Here is a 22,290-nt window from a genome sequence, read left to right on the forward strand (position 1 = left end):
CTAAGTCCTTGATCAGGTGTTCGGGTGCAGTAACTGGGATAAATCTGGTCTGTTTTCACATACATACTATGTCCCTAAAACACATCACTATACCATATATCCTTAAGCACAACAAAATGAGTTAATCAAACTCCCAAGCAAAGAGTACAATTTAACTATCTAAACAAGTGAAGATATTCATATACGTTCATTAGTCATTCAAAATAAAAATTCATAATTTTATTTTTTGTAAATCATAATTGCTGTTTCAATCTAAATCATACATCGACGTATGTTAATGTGTTTGTTAGTCATTGACTCTTCATAAAGGCTGCTCTTCCCAATTTTCTTCTCTTGTAAATCAAATCTAACCTATCTAGACACAAACTCCTGTAAATATCATTTCACAAAAGAAGATGGGATCCTCTTTTCTGGAACAACAACCTCAGAAGGAAGCATTGTGCCTACTGCGGTTTAAAGTTCTTAATCCTCTCTGTGGTGTTATACCTCCTTTCTCTTCCCCTTGAACCTTTGTTTACTACTTTGTCATTTCCCTTCTGGAGCCTACAGCTAAGTCAGTTTACTTTGTCCACCTTAGTAACTAATGTCCCACTGAAACGGGATCATGAAAATGTAGGCAAATATTTAAAACATAAACGTTCATTATGTCCTCTCAGGTTAACCATATCTAATGTGTTCCGCTCTGTAATAAATGTCTGCTCCAGTCTCTACCAATTTCGAAAGCTCGTACAACCTCTAACATTTGAATTTAAATTAGTTTAAGTTGTCTCCTAATGTGTTAAAATGTACTGCTTCCTATGCCATTTTTATAAGCCATTCCATCTTGCCTATGTGTTAGACTTGATATTTCAGAAAGTGCAACAACTGGTCATATATTATGTGAAGGTAAGAAGCTGTATGCTGTAACAAGTATGTAGGTATTGAACACTACAACGTTTTAAGACATTATTACTACTTGAGCAATTTAAACATAATTATGTTTCTTTTAGGATTTGCCTAAGAAATCTTTAGCTGTGTGTTGTCAAGTCAAAGACCTAAAGTCCACAATACAGTAATACATAATGGGCTTTGAGTCAGCCCTTTGCTAATGACAGAATAGCTGTCTCAGTTCAATGCCACTAATTCAGCATGTTTTGTTTTAGTTCCACCACTAGATCATATCTGTTTTTTTTATTGGCTGAGTTGTATTTTTCCATTGCTGATGCCAGGAAACTTTTTTGTTTGCCTTTTGATACTCCATGAGAGTGCATGACTTTCTCCGCTCTTCCACATATGTTCAACGACTCTTTTCTCAATTCTGCTTTTTTTTTTTAAACAAAAAAAATCCCAAAGATCCGGCAGCTGCAGATTGTTTCCTTTAATAATGTTTTTGCAGCATCCCTGTGCATACTCTTAATTTATCATTTCAAAACGCTCAGCCACCAACTTGGAAGAGTAAATTGAGAACAGAGTATATTAAAAAAAAAAAAAAGAATCATTCCAAGATGAGCACATGTCTTGCGCATGCATGATCGCCCATCTTGGAATGATTTGTTTTACACTTTGTGTCTTAAGCCATGAATATGCATAGATGGCTATCTTCAAATGGTTTGGCCACAGACTGTGTCAAAACAAACATGCATTGACAAAGTCAATAGGTCTACCTATGCCAGCATTTAAAAGGTGAGACATGTTGGCCTTGCCAGTGCTTATTTGTTTGACTTATAAAGGGTGAACGTGGGTGAATTTGCTGAATGCATTGCATATTACCTTTGTGTCTTACATACTAATTCCAACGGCAGGTTCCCATCTTCAGTAAGAAGGAAGAAGTCTTTGTCTATTTGGCGAAGTACGCGGTGTCTGTGATGAGGGCTGCTTGGCTGATAAAGATGACGTGTGCTTACTATGCTGCCATTACTGAGACTAAAGTGAAGAAACGGCACGTCATTGATCCTTTTATAGGTAACATTTCAGCTCATGTGTACCCCTTAGCACTTTCAGTATGATTTAATTAAAAAAACGAGTTCCTCTGATAGCAACTAAAGGCATTGTTAACCTGTTGTCACTCCTGTCTCACAAGAAATGATTTATTGCATCAATATAGCTGTCACGGTGGACCTTTTGTACTTCACAAGAATTAATTGACTTCTTACTCCACTGTTCAGATCACCTCTGTCGCTCCTGCCTGCACAAAAATTGATTGATTGCAAGAGAAACTTCTAAGATCTGCTTTGTCAGCAGACTTCTCCTACCTTGCAAAGATTGACCAGTCTCAAGACTGTGCTGTACCCCTCTTTCTCTCCTTACATATAGTCTGCTGCCTCATAAGCTAACCATTCCCATGAGAGATGAGTGTTTGTCACCTTCACTTCAGAAGATTGATCAAGCGATGACAAAGTTCATCCACTCTTTTCGTGCTCCCTCAGATCTCCCCTTCTGCACCACTTTTTGCTTCATGCCAGTGATCTGACTTCTCCTTTCCTTCCTCACGCCCCTCTTCCTCACAGTCCAGTGTGATCTTCTCACTAGGTATCTATGGTCTCCCCTTATTCCTTGCACCAACACTTTATCATATGCCCCTTCATAGGTTACCGGTCATCCCCTCGGGCTTCCCTCCATGTTCCCCCCTTCACAGGTAAGTCAGATCCTGAGCACTTAATCACCCCCCAAATCTTCCACTGAGCACATGATTCCAAGGAGCCTGGATCGCCTCTTACTTGTACCACCCACTTTGCATGCCAGCACCTTCTTTTAAGGTAGTTGGGCCTTCTTCCTCATTCCACGGTGCCATGTCATTTAAGGTATCTAAATGTCCTCTTCTCTTTCGAAACAAGTATTTAGTCTTCTTTCACCATCACTACAAACCATGGAGTTCATCTGTTCATTGGATATCTGTGGGATAAGTCACCCTTTGGCTATCTTGGTTCTCCATCTCAAGCCTTTATTGAGATGTTGTGTCCTGTTGTCCATTTTCCCGACTTCTCGTAATACTCTTTTCCTACCTAGTCCTCTTATCTTATGTATTCTTTCCTTCCTTGCTGCATAATTCTCCTTTTACATGGAACACTTCCCTTTCAGACTTTGACCTTCTGCCCCCGATTCTCCTAACTCCGTATTCAGTATCTTGTTTTTTTCTTGTGAATTTTCGAGCTTCCCCCTTCATTTTCTCCTCATCAGCTGCCTGCTGACATCTTTTATAATCTGACTTCTGAAACGTTCCCAAGTCCCCTTATTCACCTTGGTGTTTCTTTTTAGAATGGACTCAGATCATCACCAAGTACCTCTGGGAGCAACTGCAGAAAATAGCAGAGTATTATCGCCAGCAGTCCAGCCCTGGCTGCGTTTCTCCCTCGGGGCCAGTGCCACCAGAAGTCGAGCAGGCGCTTAAGCAGTGGGAGTACAATGAGCGGCTTGCCATGTTCATGTTCCAGGTATGTGGTAAATCATAGAAAACTCTCATAGCACTCTTTGCAGTGCTATGCTGTATGGTCATTTGTCGTGTTTTTTAATTGGCTGGTTGACAGTTGTAGAACCTGTTAGGGTTTTGTTCTCAGCAATGATGCTGTGCCATAGACCTATTTCGACACCTGCTTAATCTACACATAGAACTGTCTTTTGGAGTGGATGGAAAACTGCATGTGCGAAAGAAGCTGTATTATGGATGTTAAATTAATAGTTGTGGCAAAAGTCTCCCAGTTTCTGATCCAATTCGTTTAACGTCCATTGTCTCTCAAAATTGTAAACCTGCATCCTAAGTTCCCTAGGAGCCAAATGGCTCCTAGGGAATTTAGGAAGGTGGACGTGGCATTGGCAGACACCAGTGTAAAACTTAAAGGTCGGATATAAGAATGTTGACTTATTCCTTCAGCCTGCTAGGTTTCCAAGGTCAACAAAGTACATCTCATTGACATGAAAAACAAGCATTGGCATAGCCAATAGGTCTCGCTTTTGGGACCTTATGAGTATTTAGGCATGCAGCACACTATCCTGGGTGCTAATCCATCTACTCTTACTTCACGTGCCATAGGTGAACGACCACTCACACCCAAGGATGAGCTTACGTGCTATTTAATTAAACTATGATAAAGTCTCTTTAAAATAAAAAATTAATAAAAAAAGTCTATTTCTTTAACAAAGAAGCTTTTACACTAATAGCACATTATAGCACTGCATTGAGAGGTACTTATTAAAGTGTGTTTTTGCACAACCGTTAGTCTGAACTTACATGTCTGGAAGTACTTTCATTAGCAATAATGATGGAAAAAAGTTTTAGTTAAATAATATATAACAGAGGCAAGTTAAACCATGACAAATTAATTCCCCTAAAACATTAATTTGCCAAACCCTAAAGCATTTAAAACTACTTCGTTAGCACCAAGGTGAGATCTAGGAATCTATGCAGGTGTTTTGTGGTTTTGGTGCGCTTCATGAACCCCATTACACAATAAGCAGGGTCTGCTGTGAGCTGCCTGCCCTCTGTCTCGGTCACACAGGCCCAATATCCTGTAGTTTTCACACAAGACCACACCATTTGGTAGACGTCTGCTTAAGTGCCCTGCATATAAAGGAGTGGTTGTGAACAAGTTGTTAGGGTGCTCATGGTGCCAACAGTTCCTGGAGCACCCAGTGGACCCATAAACTAAACTTAGAATCCAATCCAAGTGTGCTTCTAAATTCCAGCTCTCTTGAGTCATAGGGGTTGGTTGTGAACATGGTTTGAACAGGTCTGGAAACTGAGAAAACTGCCTCCACTAACTATAGACTTTACTAATGCATAGTGTCAGTCAGAAAGCCCAGTGAAAGAGCAGGATAGCACACCTGTCACTAGGGTGGTAAACCAGGTCTCAGACTATATTACCCTCTTGTCCCTTTTGTCTCTGTTTAGGATGGGATGCTGGACCGTCATGAGTTCCTTACCTGGGTCCTGGAGTGCTTTGAAAAGATCCGGCCCGGAGAGGATGAATTACTCAAATTGCTTCTGCCCTTGCTCCTACGAGTAAGTCTTTTTCTAATGTAACCGACTTGTACTCTGATGAGCTTCAATCTGTTTGTTGTCTTTGCTGCTTTCTTATCTGTCCATTCTGCTGCTTTCGAACTTGAACTTGTGTTTGACAGTGTCCTTTGACCTCTGGACAGGAGACCGTGCCAGAAAGCAAGCTGTGGTGATGGCAGGCTCTGCGCTTCTCCACAGGTCTAGGATATCTGTCCATGCACTGCTGGCTCCTACGTCTGCTCTGAAAACGTTCTTTTAGCTGGTCGACTTGGGGTTGCTACTTCTCTTTGTTTATGAACTAATCTGTGTTCCACTTTTTCTGCTTGTGATGCACTTGTGATGCATGCAATGTTTTTTTCCTGTAGCATTTGATTGCTTAATTTCTCTCTTGCAGTACTCTGGGGAGTTTGCTCAGTCTGCGTACCTCTCCCGGCGTCTGTCATATTTCTGTACACGGAGGTTGGCAATGCATCTAGAGGGCACTGGTGGGCACCAGTCCCATATTATCTCTGCACAGACAACCAACACCATGCCTTCTACACCCACCCCACAGCCGTCCTCTGGAAACCCACCACAGTCTCCCTTCAGTGATCTGCTGATGTGTCCTCAGCACCGGCCCGTCGTGTTTGGCCTCAGCTGCATGCTGCAGGTATTTGTGACCTTCCTTCGGTACTGTGAGCACCTTGATGGACATGTTAATTTCTGTTTATGTTCTAGGAGAATCTACAGTAGACACATTCTTTTCTCTTCTCCAGCTCTATTAGCTATTCATGCCCCTGATGTCTGTAACAATTGTATTTGTCTAGATAAGTCTCACCTCCTTGAAGATAGATAATGGGATGCTAGAAAAGGTGGAATGCTTTACAAGGCCTATATTGCGGTATATCCTAGAGGTTCAGTGGTCACCTGACCTTTTTTGTTAAAGGGTCCTTATGTTGACTAGAGCCTAACACAGAAACCTATCCTGCCATACATTTGTCATTTGAATTGGAGCTGGTGGGCTCACAGATCATATAAAGAGATATATGCTAAGATACATTGGACCAGCACCTTGGACATCTGTGAACAAAAGTGAATTTAATGTTTATTACCAGCAACCTGACAAGAAAACTAAGGGTTGTCTGGATGTAATTGGACTTTACTTGTCTGCACCAGCCTCCGTGTTTAAATGAGGTGATTTAGAAGTCTCAGGTATTGTGAACTTTAGTAAACTTAGCGTGTTATCACGAACGGTCTGGCATGTAGTTGGCAGGGAGGTTTGTTCTAATGTTCAGCAGGCTCAGTGTCTTGATATAGCCGACAGAAGCAGTTGAAGTGCTGACACTTGCTTATTGGGAGATGTACAAGACAAATCTTTCTATTGAAGCTTTTGAGGAGTAGATAATTGGATTGCATTTTTAAAGATTGTTTTGAGATTGCGTGAGGTATATGTAGGTATGTGCTTTATAGAGCATGAACCTACCAACAATGCTCTTTACTTTTGGGATCTTTACACAGGTATATTTTGTGTAGGACTGGACATGAGTGCCATTTAGGCATACCCAGACTATAGTATTGTTGGTTGCCAAGTACCCAGGACACAAATTTAGGGTTTATTCCCATGATAAATTATAATCTTAATCCTTATTATTTTTTTACATTTTCTGTGTTAGAAATACAGTCTTTGTGGGCATATCTGAGGGAGGGAGAACAGCATCTTTTCTTCAATTCAAACGTTTGTTCCCCTTGTAGGATTCTGATTGCAGTCCTTTGAGGTTCAGCTGTTGAAAGAGAGTTGTTGCCGGATGGCAGTACGAGGGAGCTTGGCAAATTTTTACACTACAGGGCTGGATGGGCCTGGATCATCTTGTGCTGCACATGGGCAGATATTTCCTTTCAACATTTAGGGCATAGAATTGGGTCAGCAGTGCTCGTAACAAATGTCTTAGGTGAGACTTTCTGGGTTAGTTGCGGTAAAGGTTAGTGAGAATGAGCTAGATGATTGGCTGATGCTTCCTGGAAGACATTCTGCTGCTAGTCAGGATGGAGTAACTTTTTCTGATTTTGGAGTGTTAACCTCCATCTGGGTTGAAGATGGTATTTTCATTTGTGTTGTGATTCCTGCTACCAGCACCTTGTGGTGCGTAAGGTTTTGTGTTACGATATTGGCCTTTTTCTCAGATGTTCTGTGCAAAAGGTGCCTAGATCTCCTCATCCGCTGATGTGAGTGTTGCAGAAGCTTTTTAAGGGAAGGGACTGGAAGTGTAACATCACTTAAACTGTACTTCACACGTTACGAGTCGAGGCTTGGAAAACACAGCAAAGAAGTCACCTGTTCCATCAGTATTTAAAGGAGTTTTCCATTGGAACTCCTAATTTAGCAGTGCATAGCTCTGGAAAGCGTTAGGCTCCTGAGCAATGGGCTAACAGTCCTAGAATATTAGGAGTCTAAGAGCCCTTTACACTCAGGATTATGTGGGAACGTTTCTTTGCATTATTGTGACTGAGGCGCTCCCTGGAAGTTTGACTATAAATTCAGGGTCTGAATTGTGGGTGAAGCAAACAATATGACATGGTCACATGGAGTTTGAAAGTTTAACTTGCTTCCCTCAGCTTTTAAATCTGGTCATTGGGCCTACATATAGGTCTCTCAGTATACCTTAATTTATTTATTTTTTGTTCTTTTTCCCTAAAACGTAATAAAAAGTTCTGAACTAAAAACAATGAAATCTGTTAACAGACAGATAAGTTCAAGGTTCTGTGCTGGTGAAGGAAAAGCTATTTACTTGTGACTGTTTCCCATGTGTAAACATATTTTATTTGAATAGTAGTAATCCACCCCTGTGATGACATAGTTCACCTTCCTTTCATTATTCATGGCAGCGAGAAACAGAGCAATCTCACTAAATTGTAGAACCTTTGGCACGCTGTCTTCAAACATTACACAAGCCCCACCTGATCCCACCCTTCAGCCATTGCCTCTGTTATTATTTATCTTTTTTAAATGTCAACATTTCACAAGCCTAATCCTGCAGAACATTATATTGCAAATGCAGGAGGAGTTCTAGAGACGTTGGTTGAAAGGAAAATGAAAGTTGGTGGAAAATAAAGTGTTGTGATATACACAACAGAAAATGAAAGTTGGTGGAAAAGAAAGTGTTGCGACATACACAACAGAAAATGAAAGTTGTTAGTCACAAATATTTTCTAAGATAGGGCAGCTTCCTTTAACTCCGGCTAATGAGTGTGGAATGGTTGCATGCCATATCTTGATTGCTTAGCCTACTGGGTGAAAAGCAGCAAGGGGTTTCACATTTAACTTGTTTGCATGTCTTTTTTTAGTTTATCTAAAAACTACTTGGTTGCATCGCAATGTCTTTATCTTAGCGTTGTTGGGTGCCATGTGCTGAGCAGGACTCTTTCTAAAGCTGAAATAATAGCTTGAAACTCCTCTCAGGCCTCCGTAATGACTCGTGTTTCTATTTAGTTTCCGTATTTACTTCAAGGAAGAGGCATGTTTGCTTGCGGCTAAGTTTCATTTCCTGATTTAGTAAAGCTGCTTTCTTCAAAACCATGTTTCAAGATTGGGCCTTTTTGTACCACCATGACCATGCAGCTCTCCAGTTCATTGCCCAAGTTTGAGAGATCTGGAGTGCAACTTCGGAGCCTTTTTTGCTAGAATAGATTTGTCCCCTCAACAGAGGGGAACCCCAAGACCCCAGCAATTGCTATTTTATGTACACTTTCCAACATCTCTAGTTTACTCTACAAAAAGAAACACAGCATTAATCATTGATTGTTACGTTAAGCTCATCTCCAGGCTCTGTTTTGATAGAATCCATGTGTATTTCAGTTCCCTGCACCTTTACCTCCAGCTTTGTCTTGTTAGCTGCTGCAATGACAACACTGTTTTCAGCATGCTCCTGCCATGTTCCCATTGATAGAACAATCTTATCCACCTTGTCCAATTGACTCAGAATGGAATCTTCTAAGTCGTCCCCCTGTCTCCTGATCAGTTTGTCACTCATCATATCAACAACTTTGAACCCCATTCTCTTTCCTGTAGTGGAGCGGGTGTTTATCTTGTATCTCCCTTCACATCTGCTAGTCTGATGTGTCATATTCTTGCACTGTTTAACAATCTCACATTGAAACAGTTCCTTTCCCTGTGGTCAGATTCTGAGCAAATTCACTGCTGCTCGTATCTAGGGACCATGACTTTCTGTAAGGATCATAGCCCTGATCAGACAAGGGGCCCACTAGGTACTTTCAAGTGTGGGAAGCTGGCTCTTTATATAGTGGACCAAAATGAGGTACACTCTGCAAAGAGTCCAAGCTATCCCCAGAGTTATCACAGAGGCACAAATGCCATCTCAAATGCTCTCTTTTGTGGGATAGTGTGGTCGAACAGTTAGGCATATCAGAGAATAGTGCTAAGTATATAAGGCACACCCACACACTAATTTATCAAAATGATGCATTGCTTTTATATAAACTTTGATACCAAGATCACGGTAGCCAAGTGAGTACTTTTCAAGTTATGAATTTTTAGAGTTTTTGAAAGTAGATAGTGCATTTTTCAGGAAGCTGCAAAGCATTCCTGGGGAGGGAAACAACACTACCAATCCAGGTAGAATACAACAACTTACTAATGGGGTTTCGAGACAAGGTCCATAGCCACATCAACAGGTCACCTTGGGGCGCTTTGGTGCGCCTAGGTGCAGAGGTGTGTTATGGCATTGGATGTCCCAATCAAGTCTATGGTGATCAGTCAGTTACACAGTCGCTGCAGGGATGGCCTGGAAGGGCAATCCATGGGAACCCACAGGGGGGCTCTACCCTTGAGGTCCTCTGGCACATGTGGACACTGTCGGTCCACTCCTTCTCAGGCTGTGGGGAGCCGGTGCAGGTGTGTCTTCCGGCATCTGGTCCAGCACTGTAGTTCCTTGCGGTGCAGGGGGGGACTGCAGAAACACTCTGCAGGTGTGGACTGGGGTTCAGTCTGACCACGCCAACAAGTGTTGCTCAGGTCTCAAAAGGTGGGGAGACATAGGGACACCCTTGGTTCTCCTCTTCTGGGTCTGGGGCAGATGGGTGCAGAGGTGTCCTAGGGCATTGGATGTTGCCTCCTAGTCACTTGCAGTTGCAGGGGGGTTTGCAGAAACAGTCTGCGGAGGCTGTCAGGAAGTTCACAGTGGGCGAACTTCTCTTCTAGAGGGCCTAGTAAATATGCGGACACCATTGGCCTACTTCAACATGGGCTAGGTGGCTCGGGTGCAGTGGTGATGTCCGGCATCAGATTTGGTTGCCAGTCCCAATCGTCACAGTTCTTTCTTGGGTGCCTGAGGATGCAGGGAAGCAGCTCCTCCACTCCTTTTCTTGGCGATTTATGTAGCACTGACAGCTTTCACAGTTTCTTGGAGGCTGCAGTGGCAGGACGGGTCAGTTGCTGCTTGAGGGTCGGGTGTAGCAGGCATACTGGCAGTGTTGGTGCCAATTCAGTTGTGCTCCTTGGTTCTCAGGTTCAGAAGGCTTCTTGTCCACTCCTCCTTTCGTGTCCAGCAAAGATCTGAGGATCTGGTATCAGGGGGTCCTCTAAATACTCAATTTAGGGGGCATTAATGGGAGTGTAGGGTAGTAGCCAATGGTTTACCTACCCTTGGGGCCACTACGCCCTTTAGATGACCACTTCCTGTGGGAAGTGGGCATCACCCTGTCCAGAGTCTCTAAATTCCACCACATGCAAGATGGCAGAATTTCCTAAGTTGTGTCCACTTCAGGCTGGCCATGCTATGCGTGTTCCCATTCTGGAAGTGTGACACAACTCCTGCATAGCTAATTTTCCCGCCTGTCCAGGTGCCATATGGACCCTGAGGCAGGGGGTCGGCATCTTCTTCTGAGGTAGAGGAGATCTGCATACCAAAGGCGATGAGCTTCTTTGAAACTCCTGCCTTGGAATGTAGGTCATCTTGTGGGGAGAGGTGGGTAACACTCCAGCCCGACAGGCTTTTGTTTCTGACCTCTTGAGAGGGGATGCTGTCCCCCTGCGAGGTCCGATTCTCATCTGTTGGTGGCAGGCTGGCCAGAACCGGTCAGTGAGCTTACCAGCAGTTGGTAGGTTTTTCAGAGGGCACCTACAAGGTGCCCTCTGGGTGCATGTATTTATAAATCCATCGCTGGAACCAGAGAGGGTCTATTAATACAGGATGTTTGATACCAAACATCCCTAGGTTCAGAGAAGCAGTCATGTAACTGGGTAACTGGTAGTGACTAGTGTCCAGCACATGTATTTAAAATGGCTTCTCTTCGCACTTACTATGTCGAAGAATCGACAAATGCATTATAGGGGCATATTTGCCCATGCATCTATGTCCTCACTTGTAATATAATACACCCTGCCTTAGGGCAGAAGGCCTGCTGTAGGGGTGACTTACATATATTACAAGGAGCGTCTTAGTGGGCATGACACACAAGTGTGCCATGTCATGTTTTTAGAGCACCTTGTCACGCAGCCTGCAATTGCAGTCTGCATTAGGTCAGTGCCCGGTCCCTCAGAGTGGCACAAGTTCTGCAGCTCTGAGGAACCCTGTCGGAAAGTACCCTCTTTCTTGGCATGGTTACCCCCATTTTATGTCTGTTGTCAGTGTGTTTGACTGTGTCTGCTGGGATCCTGCTAACAAGGACCCCATTAGTTTTGCTCTCTCTTCTAAATTGTACCTTTCTTTTCCACATTTGGCATACTGGTCCCCCCATGTAAATCCCTAGTATATGGTAGCTAGGTAACCAGGGGGCATTAGGGTTCCAGAGGACCCTTATGGGCTGCAGCAGTTATTCTGCCACCCATAGGGAGCCCATGCAAAGGATTCAGCAGGCCTGCCATTGCAGTCTGCGTGAAACAGGTGCATGCTCCCATTTTCACTTCCGGTCACTGCACCAGGTCACTATAAGTCACCCCTATGGCAGGCCCTCTCGCCCAGAGGGCAGGGTGCAGGTACCTGTGTGTGAGGACACCCCTGCACTAGCAGAGGTGCCCCCACAAACTTCAGATCGATTTTCCTGGACTTTGTGAGTGCGGGTGCGCCATTTTACTAGGTCACTAACTATGTCCAGCTACATAATTGGAACTCCAAACCTGGGCATGTTTGGTATCGAACATGTCTGAATCATACTCCAATACTGTTGCAAGTATTGGAATTATGATTAAGTGCACTCTAGGGGGTCCTTAGAGGATCCCAAGCAATGCTACCACCAGTCTTCCAGGGTTTTCCAGGCAGCCCAGCTGCTGCCACCCATCAGACAGGTTTCTGCCCTTCTGCTGCTTGATCTGATCAAGCAGCGGAAGGCAGATCAAAGGATTTCCTTTGGAAATACGTGTGACTGGCTTGGGAGAGGTAGCTTTCACAAGCCACTGGTTTGCTTTGAAGGGCACATTTGGTGCCCTCTGTGCATAAACCAGTTGTAGGAAGTTGGCTCTGTATGTGCTATTTCAAAGTAAGGAATAGCATGCACAGAGTCCAAGGGTTCCCCTTAGAGGTAAAATAGTTGTAAAAATAGACAATACTAATGCTCTATTTTGTGGTAGTGTGGTCGAGCAGTAGGCTTATCCAAGGAGTAGTGTTAAGCATTTGTTGTACATACACATAGACAATAAATGAGGTACACACACTCCGAGACAAATCCAGCCAATAGGTTTTTGTATAGAAAAATATATTTTCTTAGTTTATTTTAAGAACCACAGGTTCAAATTCTACATGTAATATCTCATTCGAAAGGTATTGCAGGTAAGTACTTTAGGAACTTTAAATCATAAAAATTGCATGTATACTTTTCAAGTTATTGACAAATAGCTGTTTTAAAAGTGGACACTTAGTGCAATTTTCACAGTTCCTAGGGGAGGTAAGTTTTTGTTAGTTTTACCAGGTAAGTAAGACACTTACAGGGTTCAGTTCTTGGTCCAAGGTAGCCCACCGTTGGGGGTTCAGAGCAACCCCAAAGTCACCACACCAGCAGCTCAGGGCCGGTCAGGTGCAGAGTTCAAAGTGGTGCCCAAAAACACATAGGCTAGAATGGAGAGAAGGGGGTGCCCCGGTTCCGGTCTGCTTGCAGGTAAGTACCCGCGTCTTCGGAGGGCAGACCAGGGGGGTTTTGTAGGGCACCGGGGGACACACAAGCCCACACAGAAATTTCACCCTCAGCAGCGCGGGGGCGGCCGGGTGCAGTGTAGGAACAGGCGTCGGGTTCGCAATGTTAGTCTATGAGAGATCTCGGGATCTCTTCAGCGCTGCAGGCAGGCAAGGGGGGGATTCCTCGGGGAAACCTCCACTTGGGTAAGGGAGAGGGACTCCTGGGGGTCACTTCTCCAGTGAAAGTCCGGTCCTTCAGGTCCTGGGGGCTGCGGGTGCAGGGTCTCTCCCAGGCGTCGGGACTTTGGATTCAAAGAGTCGCGGTCAGGGGAAGCCTCGGGATTCCCTCTGCAGGCGGCGCTGTGGGGGCTCAGGGGGGACAGGTTTTAGTACTCACAGTATCAGAGTAGTCCTGAGGTCCCTCCTGAGGTGTTGGATCTCCGCCAGCCGAGTCGGGGTCGCCGGGTGCAGTGTTGCAAGTCTCACGCTTCTTGCGGGGAGCTTGCAGGGTTCTTTCAAGGCTGCTGGAAACAAAGTTGCAGCCTTTCTTGGAGCAGGTCCGCTGTCCTCGGGAGTTTCTTGTCTTTTCGAAGCAGGGGCAGTCCTCAGAGGATGTCGAGGTCGCTGGTCCCTTTGGAAGGCGTCGCTGGAGCAGGATCTTTGGAAGGCAGGAGACAGGCCGGTGAGTTTCTGGAGCCAAGGCAGTTGTCGTCTTCTGGTCTTCCTCTGCAGGGGTTTTCAGCTAGGCAGTCCTTCTTCTTGTAGTTGCAGGAATCTAATTTTCTAGGGTTCAGGGTAGCCCTTAAATACTAAATTTAAGGGCGTGTTTAGGTCTGGGGGGTTAGTAGCCAATGGCTACTAGCCCTGAGGGTGGGTACACCCTCTTTGTGCCTCCTCCCAAGGGGAGGGGGTCACAATCCTAACCCTATTGGGGGAATCCTCCATCTGCAAGATGGAGGATTTCTAAAAGTCAGAGTCACCTCAGCTCAGGACACCTTAGGGGCTGTCCTGACTGGCCAGTGACTCCTCCTTGTTGCTTTCTTTGTTCCCTCCAGCCTTGCCGCCAAAAGTGGGGGCCGTGGCCGGAGGGGGCGGGCAACTCCACTAAGCTGGAGTGCCCTGCTGGGCTGTGACAAAGGGGTGAGCCTTTGAGGCTCACCGCCAGGTGTCACAGCTCCTGCCTGGGGGAGGTGTTAGCATCTCCACCCAGTGCAGGCTTTGTTACTGGCCTCAGAGTGACAAAGGCACTCTCCCCATGGGGCCAGCAACATGTCTCTGGTGTGGCAGGCTGCTGGAACTAGTCAGCCTACACAGACAGTCGGTTAAGTTTCAGGGGGCACCTCTAAGGTGCATTTTGCAATAAGATGTACACTGGCATCAGTGTGCATTTATTGTGCTGAGAAGTTTGATACCAAACTTCCCAGTTTTCAGTGTAGCCATTATGGTGCTGTGGAGTTCGTGTTTGACAGACTCCCAGACCATATACTCTTATGGCTACCCTGCACTTACAATGTCTAAGGTTTTGTTTAGACACTGTAGGGGTACCATGCTCATGCACTGGTACCCTCACCTATGGTATAGTGCACCCTGCCTTAGGGCTGTAAGGCCTGCTAGAGGGGTGTCTTACCTATACTGCATAGGCAGTGAGAGGCTGGCATGGCACCCTGAGGGGAGTGCCATGTCGACTTACTCGTTTTGTCCTCACTAGCACACACAAGCTGGCAAGCAGTGTGTCTGTGCTGAGTGAGAGGTCTCCAGGGTGGCATAAGACATGCTGCAGCCCTTAGAGACCTTCCTTGGCATCAGGGCCCTTGGTACTAGAAGTACCAGTTACAAGGTACTTATCTGGATGCCAGGGTCTGCCAATTGTGGATACAAAAGTACAGGTTAGGGAAAGAACACTGGTGCTGGGGCCTGGTTAGCAGGCCTCAGCACACTTTCAATTGTAAACATAGCATCAGCAAAGGCAAAAAGTCAGGGGGCAACCATGCCAAGGAGGCATTTCCTTACACCAGTCCACACCGGTTCAAGGACCCCCTGTTCATCACTACCCCAGTGGTGGTGCTCAGAGCTCCTCCAGAGGGTCCCTGAGTTCTGCTGTCTTGTTTCCAAGGTTGGCATGGAATTCTGGGAGCATCTGAGTGGCCAGGATGTCAGAGCCCCCCTCCTGATAGGTGCTTACCTGCTTAGGTGACCAGTTCCGATTAAAGGGCTATTTAAGATCTTCCTCTGGGGTGGGTCCTAAGATTCAGCTTGCAAGATTTCAGCAGGACTCCTCTGCAACCTCTGCTTCGACTTCTGGCCCCTGGAACTGCGAAAGGAACCTCCAGGACCTGACAAGCTGCCTCCAAGAAGAAAGGACTCTTCAGCAACATTGTTTCCAGGGTTCCTGCCAGCTTTGCAACAAATCCCTCGCCGCGTATCCTCAGAAGACTGCAACTCTTCAACCTGCACAAGAAAATGAAATCTCCCTTGGAGTGAAGGAGTCACTCCCCTGCAACCGCAGGCACCTACAACAAGCGACGGCTGGCTGCGTGGATCTCCCTTCATTTTGAGATGAGTGGATCGTGCATCACAGGTGGTAGTCTGGAGTAGTCCTCTTGGTCCTCTCTGCCAGCTGTCTAACTTAGGTGGAGGTAAGCCCTTGCCTTCCCATGCAGGACAGTACCCCTGTGCACCGCACCTCTTGCAGCTGCCAAGGCTTGTTTGCATCTCCTCCAAGGGATCTTCAGGTGACGTGCAGCTCCAGTCCCCAGCACTCCTTCCCGCCATGCTTAGCCCTCAGCTGTGCAGGGTCCTTCTGCAGCTCCTGTTTCCCTGTCCTGTGGGACTTCTGTGGGTGCTGCCTCTGCTCCTGTGGTCTCTCTGTGACGCCGAGGGTCCCTTGTGACTCCCCCTTGTGGGTTGAGCCCTCCTGGGCCTTGCTGGTCCCCGACAGCACCACTTTCCCACTAACCGCAACTTTGCCTTTGCCAAGGCTTGTTGGTGGAATTCCTGCTCTGACACCCGTCTGCAGTCTTCACTCCAGCGTGGGATATCTTCTGCATCCATCATGAACTCTTCTCCAGCTCCAGTACTGCAGTGCTGACCTGTTCTTCATCACCATCAACCAACTCCTGCATCCACAGCTGGGTGGGTAGTAGCTCCTACTCCTCCTGGACTCCACTGTGACTCTTGGACTTAGTCCCCTCTCTCCACAGGTCTTCTTTCTTCACAAATCCACCAGTGGTTTCTTGCAGTCTTCTCTGGGTGTCTTCTTCTTTTCCTCCTTTTGGGTTTGGGGAAAATCCAGTGATTTACTCCTACATTCCTAGTCGCTGGGGGTGGTATTGTGTTACTGACCTCTGTGGTTTCCTGGTACTCCCAGCAACTCTCTACACATTTTACTTACCTAGGGTTGGGCTCCGGTGTTCGCATTCCATTTTTTAGGGTCGAGCCTGCGTTGCATGCGCATGCGTATCGCAGCGAGACGCTTTAGTGTTTAGAAAAGGGCTCGGAGCCCTGTTGACGTCACGTCCGTGTTTTTTATTGGTTCGTGTGCTTGCCTATTAAAATCTGCTTGCTTTCATTAGTCTAAGGCATGCATAGGTCATGCCTTTTCCGGTGGCTAGCCCTCCTCGAGCGCATCAACCAAGTACAGAAAACATGCGAGGCTCGCTGTTTTCTGTCCGGCTCATGGGCTACTTTTTCTCTAATTTACTAGCGCGATATCGCTTGGTAGAAGCGCTTTACATAGTTAATTGTACTTTTTCGGGTTACGTGCATAAATGCACTTTAGCCGATATCTGAAAAGTCAGGTTATGAGTTTACAACGCTATCAGCTCTAACATGAGTAAATGCGAGACCCGTTGCATTGCAAATGCTTGTTTAGTATATGGTTTGGGCTCCCCCTAGGGTCACTATTGGTTATTGCTATTTGCACTGTTTTTTCTAAACTTTTCTATGCATATCAGTCTTTACTAGTGTATATATTGATTACTTACCTCCTATTAAAGGGCTGCCCTTCTAGTATTTTGTGGTATTGTGTTCCAAAAATAAAGTTCCTTTATTTTTGTACAACTGAGTGTTTTCTTTCATATTTGTAAGTGCTGTGTGACTACAGTGGTATTGCATGAGCTTTGCATGTTTCCTAGGTAAGCCTTGGCTGCTTATCCACAGCTACCTCTGGAGAGCCCGGCTTCTAGACACTGACTACACTACACTAAGATGGGATAATTGGACCTGGTATATGGTGTAAGTACCATAGGTACCCATCACACACCAGGCCAGCTTCCTACAAACCCTCTTCAGTACCCATGCCCTAGGTACCAGGGGTACCATTTACTAGGGACCTCTAGGGGGCTGAAGGGCCTGTTCACTTGGGGATTAAGTGACCAGTTGTCTTGTTTTAGAGAAGGAATTCTGGCGCTGGGGACCTTGTTAGCAGGAATCCAATGCACTTCAGTCAAAGTTGCACCTAAAAAGCAGGCCAAAACATGGGGGGAGGGGTGGACTGCAACCAGAACCCAGGTCCCTACACGGGGCAATTGACTCCTAATTTTTACTGCATCTGCATGGGCATGTCCTCACCCCGAGCTACATCAGGCCTCCTGGTCATAAACTGCAGCCTACCAGCTTAGCCAGTGTCTGATTAGAACATAAAAGCAAGTGCTGGCATTCTAAGTTGGAAATCCTTCATTGGATATTTTTTTTAGGGAGTGGAAGTAGAAATTCATTGATTTGGTGTGTTTGATAATGTGCGAGGAAGAGAGATAGGATGCTCCAGGGTGAAGCCCAGTGAATATGCTTGAGAGTTGGAGCTGGAAAATACAACTTAAAGTTTCAGTTTGTTCTGTAGAGCCTCTTTTGAAATTTGAGGGTGATAAGGAGGAGTTCTTTTTTTTTCTGCAGATTCTTCTTTGCTAGCCAGATATTTTCAACCTTACCATAACAACATCCTCTGATGCCTTATTGTTTAACCAACTGTCTCTTCTATGCCAGGGCAGTACCTGCACTTTGTAATCTTGAATTTCAACTCCATAACCCTCAAGAATCTCTGAGATGCATCTCATCACATGCTTCTGTACGGAAGTTGAGTGGGAGGTCCAAGCATGTTCAGTCTGTGTTTAATCTCGCAAGTGCACATGAACCTGTGGTTCAGAGGAGTGACTTACCTCTCCAGTGTCCGAGTGTATACAGCCGCGGAGTGTGATGTAGGTGCCCTTGCCAGTCAGTGAAACTGCCACTTGTTCTTTTCTTTCAGAGTATTGTACTATGTTGCCCGAGTGCTCTGGTCTGGCACTATTCACTGACCGACAGTCGAATCAAAACTGGCTCTCCATTAGACCACCTTCCCATCGCACCTTCCAGCCTTCCCATGCCAGGGGGCAACACTGCCTTCACACAGCAGGTGAGTGTGATATTTCCTCCGAACCCTGGATCCCGTTTGTGTCTACCCATTGCTGCCTAGGAATGCTGAGGGGCATCGTTGAAGGATTCACATAATCAGCAGACTACTTGCCTTAACCCGCCACAGTTATGTAGCCCGGGGGCTTTTGCTGTTCCCCGCCTAAGTGCATGTGTGAAGTTCAGGTGGGTGGAACGGGATTATAGAAGGCGACCTCTGTGTGATCATTGAGTAACAAGTGTGTTTTATCCCGGTTTATACAGCCCACTGTTCTCCAAGGGTGGTGAACGAATGGCTGCCTCTTGGAATGTCTCTTGCAGCAGCCTATAGTTGTTGCTTTGAAGGACTGTTGATGCATGACATGCATAGTGGTAGCTGTGATGTGCCTCAGATCTAGTGCAGTTACTGTGGCTTAAGTGGACAATACATGTTGTCCATTGTGGGGAGAATCACTCGTGAGTTTGCATTAGATAAACAGCATATCATCTTCTAGAGCTCCGCCTACATAATGTAAACTGTCTCCCGACATCCATAGCTGACACTTCACTAACACCTCCAAATGTGTGTCCTCTTCACTTTTCTCTTCCAAAGTTTGGAGAGGTGAAAGACGTTTTTTGGAATTGATGATAAACACAATTCACCAGCCTCTGTATCTGCCATCCAATGGCCAACCCACATCTGTGTCTGACACCAGGCTGAAGGAGGTTGTGGGGATAAGTGGTGTTACTGCGATTTTAACTAGGGGCCCGCAAGGCTGGGTAGAGGTTGCTTAGCATAGAGGAGGCTTCTTGCTCCACTCAGTCTTGCCTAGTAACAGTAACAGTTGTGGCAGATTTGTATTGGCCTTCCCCGTATGGTTTCAACACAGAATCTAGCATGGTAACCGAAGCATTGTGAAACATTTCTGGCTGTCTCGATTCTGTCACAGGCCACTCTGCACCTAGATTATTTTAGTGACTTGTAGGTCCATTATTTTTGATGCTGTACTAGCAGTGCCAGAATTAACACGCATTTACAAAGCCAAAGAATACATTGCGACTCTATGCTTACAGTGCCACTCTTGACATGTGAAAACCTAACCAAAGTCAGGCACTCCTTTTGATGCAGTACACACATTCATTTTATCCTCAAAGTGTAAAAACCCTACAGAACAAATATCAGTACCGCTAACTGTGGAGATGATGATGATGATGATTAACTATTCACAAGTGCCAACCTCATGAGATCAGGGGCGTAGCTTCAAGGGGGGGGGGGTGTTTGGGTTAGTGCACCTCCCTAATAAATGTATTTTCTGATTAATAGTTTGGTACAGTTGCTTTCAGCCAGGTATAGTGAGGTGTCTGTCGGATTTCACCTGGCATTTATGCCCCACACACTGACACAAACATATGCTCTCCCATGTCTGTTTTGAAAGCCTTAAAAATTTGAATTATTTTACAAAATTTTGTTTCTCTCACTTACTACTTGTAGGAAGTTGGCTCTGTATGCACTATTTCAAAGTAAGGAATAGTATGCAGAGAGTCCAAGGGTTCCCCTTAGAGGTAAGATAGTGGCAAAAAGAGATCATACTAATGCTCTATTTTGTGGTAGTGTGGTTGAGCAGTAGGCTTATCAAAGGAGTAGTGTTAAGCATTTGTTGTACATACACACAGGCAATAAATGAGGAACACACACTCGGAGACAATTCCAGGCCAATAGGTTTTTGTATAGAAATATATCTTTTCTAAGTTTATTTTAAGAACCACAGGTTCAAATTCTACATGTAATACTTTGCATGAAAGGTATTGCAGGTAAGTACTTTAGGAACTTTGAATAATCACAATAGCATATATACTTTTCAAATAAAACACATATAGCTATTTTAAAACTAGACACAGTGCAATTTTCACAGTTCCTAGGGGAGGTAAGTAATTGTTAGTTCTTGCAGGTAAGTAAACCACCTACGGGGTTCAAGTTTGGGTCCAAGGTAGCCCACCGTTGGGGGTTCAGAGCAACCCCAAAGTTACCACACCAGCAGCTCAGGGCCGGTCAGGTGCAGAGTTCAAAGTGGTGCCCAAAACACATGGGCTTCAATGGAGAAGGGGTTGCCCCGGTTCCAGTCTGCCAGCAGGTAAGTACCCGCGTCTTCGGAGGGCAGACCAGGGGGGTTTTGTAGGGCACCGGGGGGACACAAGTTAGCACAGAAAGTACACCCTCAGCAGCACGGGGGCGGCGGGGTGCAGTGTGCAAACACACGTCGGGTTTTCAATTGGAATCAATGGGAGACCAAGGGGTCTCTTCAGCGATGCAGGCAAGGGCGTGGCTCCTCGGGGTAGCCACCACCTGGGCAAGGGAGAGGGCCTCCTGGGGGTCACTCCTGCACTGGAGTTCCGATCTTTCAGGTCCTGGGGGCTGCAGGTGCAGGGACTTTTCCAGGCGTCGGGATCTGGGAGTCAGGCAGTCGCGGTCAGGGGGAGCCTCGGGATTCCCTCTGCAGGCGTCGCTGTGGGAGTTCAGGGGGGGGCAACTCTGGCTACTCACGGTCTCGTAGTCGCCGGGGAGTCCTCCCTGAATTGTTTGTTCTCCACAAGTCGAGCCGGGGGCGTCTGGTGCAGAGTTGCAAGTCTCACGCTTCTGGCGGGAAACGCAGTTGTCTTGAAGTTGTTTCTTTGGAAACAAAGTTGCAGTCTTGGGTGAACAGAGCCGCTGTCCTCTGGAGTTTCTTGGTCCTTCTAGAGCAGGGCAGTCCTCTGAGGATTCAGAGGTCGCTGGTCCTGGGGAAAGCGTCGCTGGAGTAGTGTCTTTTCGAAGTGGGGAGACAGGCCGGTAGAGCTGGGGCCAAAGCAGTTGGTGTCTCCGTCGTCTTCTGCAGGGTTTTTCAGCTTAGCAGTCCTCTTCTTCTTAGGTTGCAGGAATCTGAGTTCCTTGGTTCTGGGGAGCCCCTAAATACTGAATTTAGGGGTGTGTTTAGGTCTGGGAGGGCAGTAGCCAATGGCTACTGTCCTTGAGGGTGGCTACACCCTCTTTGTGCCTCCTCCCTGAGGAGAGGGGGGCACATCCCTAATCCTATTGGGGGAATCCTCCATCTGCAAGATGGAGGATTTCTAAAAGTTAGAGTTACCTCAGCTCAGGACACCTTAGGGGCTGTCCTGACTGGCCAGTGACTCCTTGTTTTTCTCATTATCTCTCCTGGACTTGCCACCAAAAGGGGGGGATGTGTCCAGGGGGCAGGCACCTCCAGTCGCTGGAGTGCCCAGGGGCATTGTAACACGAAGCCTGAGCCTTTGAAGCTCACTGCTAGGTGTTACAGTTCCTGCAGGGGGGAGGTGTGAAGCACCTCCACCCAGAGCAGGCTTTGTTTCTGTCCTCAGAGAGCACAAAGGCTCTCACCGAATGGGGCCAGAAACTCGTCTCTCAGCAGCAGGCTGGCACAGACCAGTCAGTCCTGCACTGAACAATTGGGTAAAATACAGGGGGCTCTCTAAGATGCCCTCTGTGTGCATTTTTTAATAAATCCAACACTGGCATCAGTGTGGGTTTATTATTCTGAGAAGTTTGATACCAAACTTCCCAGTATTCAGTGTAGCCATTATTGAGCTGTGGTGTTAGTTTTTGACAGACTCCCAGGCCATATACTCTTATGGCTACCCTGCACTTACAATGTCTAAGGTTTTGCTTAGACACTGTAGGGGCATAGTGCTCATGCACATATGCCCTCACCTGTGGTATAGTGCACCCTGCCTTAGGGCTGTAAGGCCTGCTAGAGGGGTGACTTACCTATGCCACAGGCAGTGGGAGGTTGGCATGGCACCCTGAGGGGAGTGCCATGTCGACTTAGTCATTTTCTCCCC

The 22,290-nt window shown here is 46.2% G+C and overlaps 1 protein-coding gene across 13 annotated transcripts in view; it reads left to right on the forward strand.

The window, feature by feature from the left end:
• The window catches only part of MED12 (mediator complex subunit 12), a 786,294-nt gene that overhangs the window by 54,942 nt on the left and 709,062 nt on the right, over positions 1-22,290 (forward strand). For 7 of the 13 annotated variants that reach the window (XM_069209253.1, XM_069209261.1, XM_069209285.1 and 4 more), the window contains exons 4-9: positions 1,782-1,941; positions 2,567-2,614; positions 3,235-3,410; positions 4,865-4,975; positions 5,367-5,621; positions 18,317-18,463. In XM_069209253.1, the coding sequence (XP_069065354.1) occupies positions 1,782-1,941; positions 2,567-2,614; positions 3,235-3,410; positions 4,865-4,975; positions 5,367-5,621; positions 18,317-18,463 (897 nt within the window). The remainder of the gene's footprint in view (positions 1-1,781; positions 1,942-2,566; positions 2,615-3,234; positions 3,411-4,864; positions 4,976-5,366; positions 5,622-18,316; positions 18,464-22,290) is intronic. The other 6 variants (XM_069209266.1, XM_069209276.1, XM_069209303.1 and 3 more) reach the window with 1 other exon arrangement.

This window comes from Pleurodeles waltl, chromosome 2_1, assembly GCF_031143425.1.
Source record: "Pleurodeles waltl isolate 20211129_DDA chromosome 2_1, aPleWal1.hap1.20221129, whole genome shotgun sequence".
Taxonomy (NCBI): Eukaryota; Metazoa; Chordata; class Amphibia; order Caudata; family Salamandridae; genus Pleurodeles; species Pleurodeles waltl.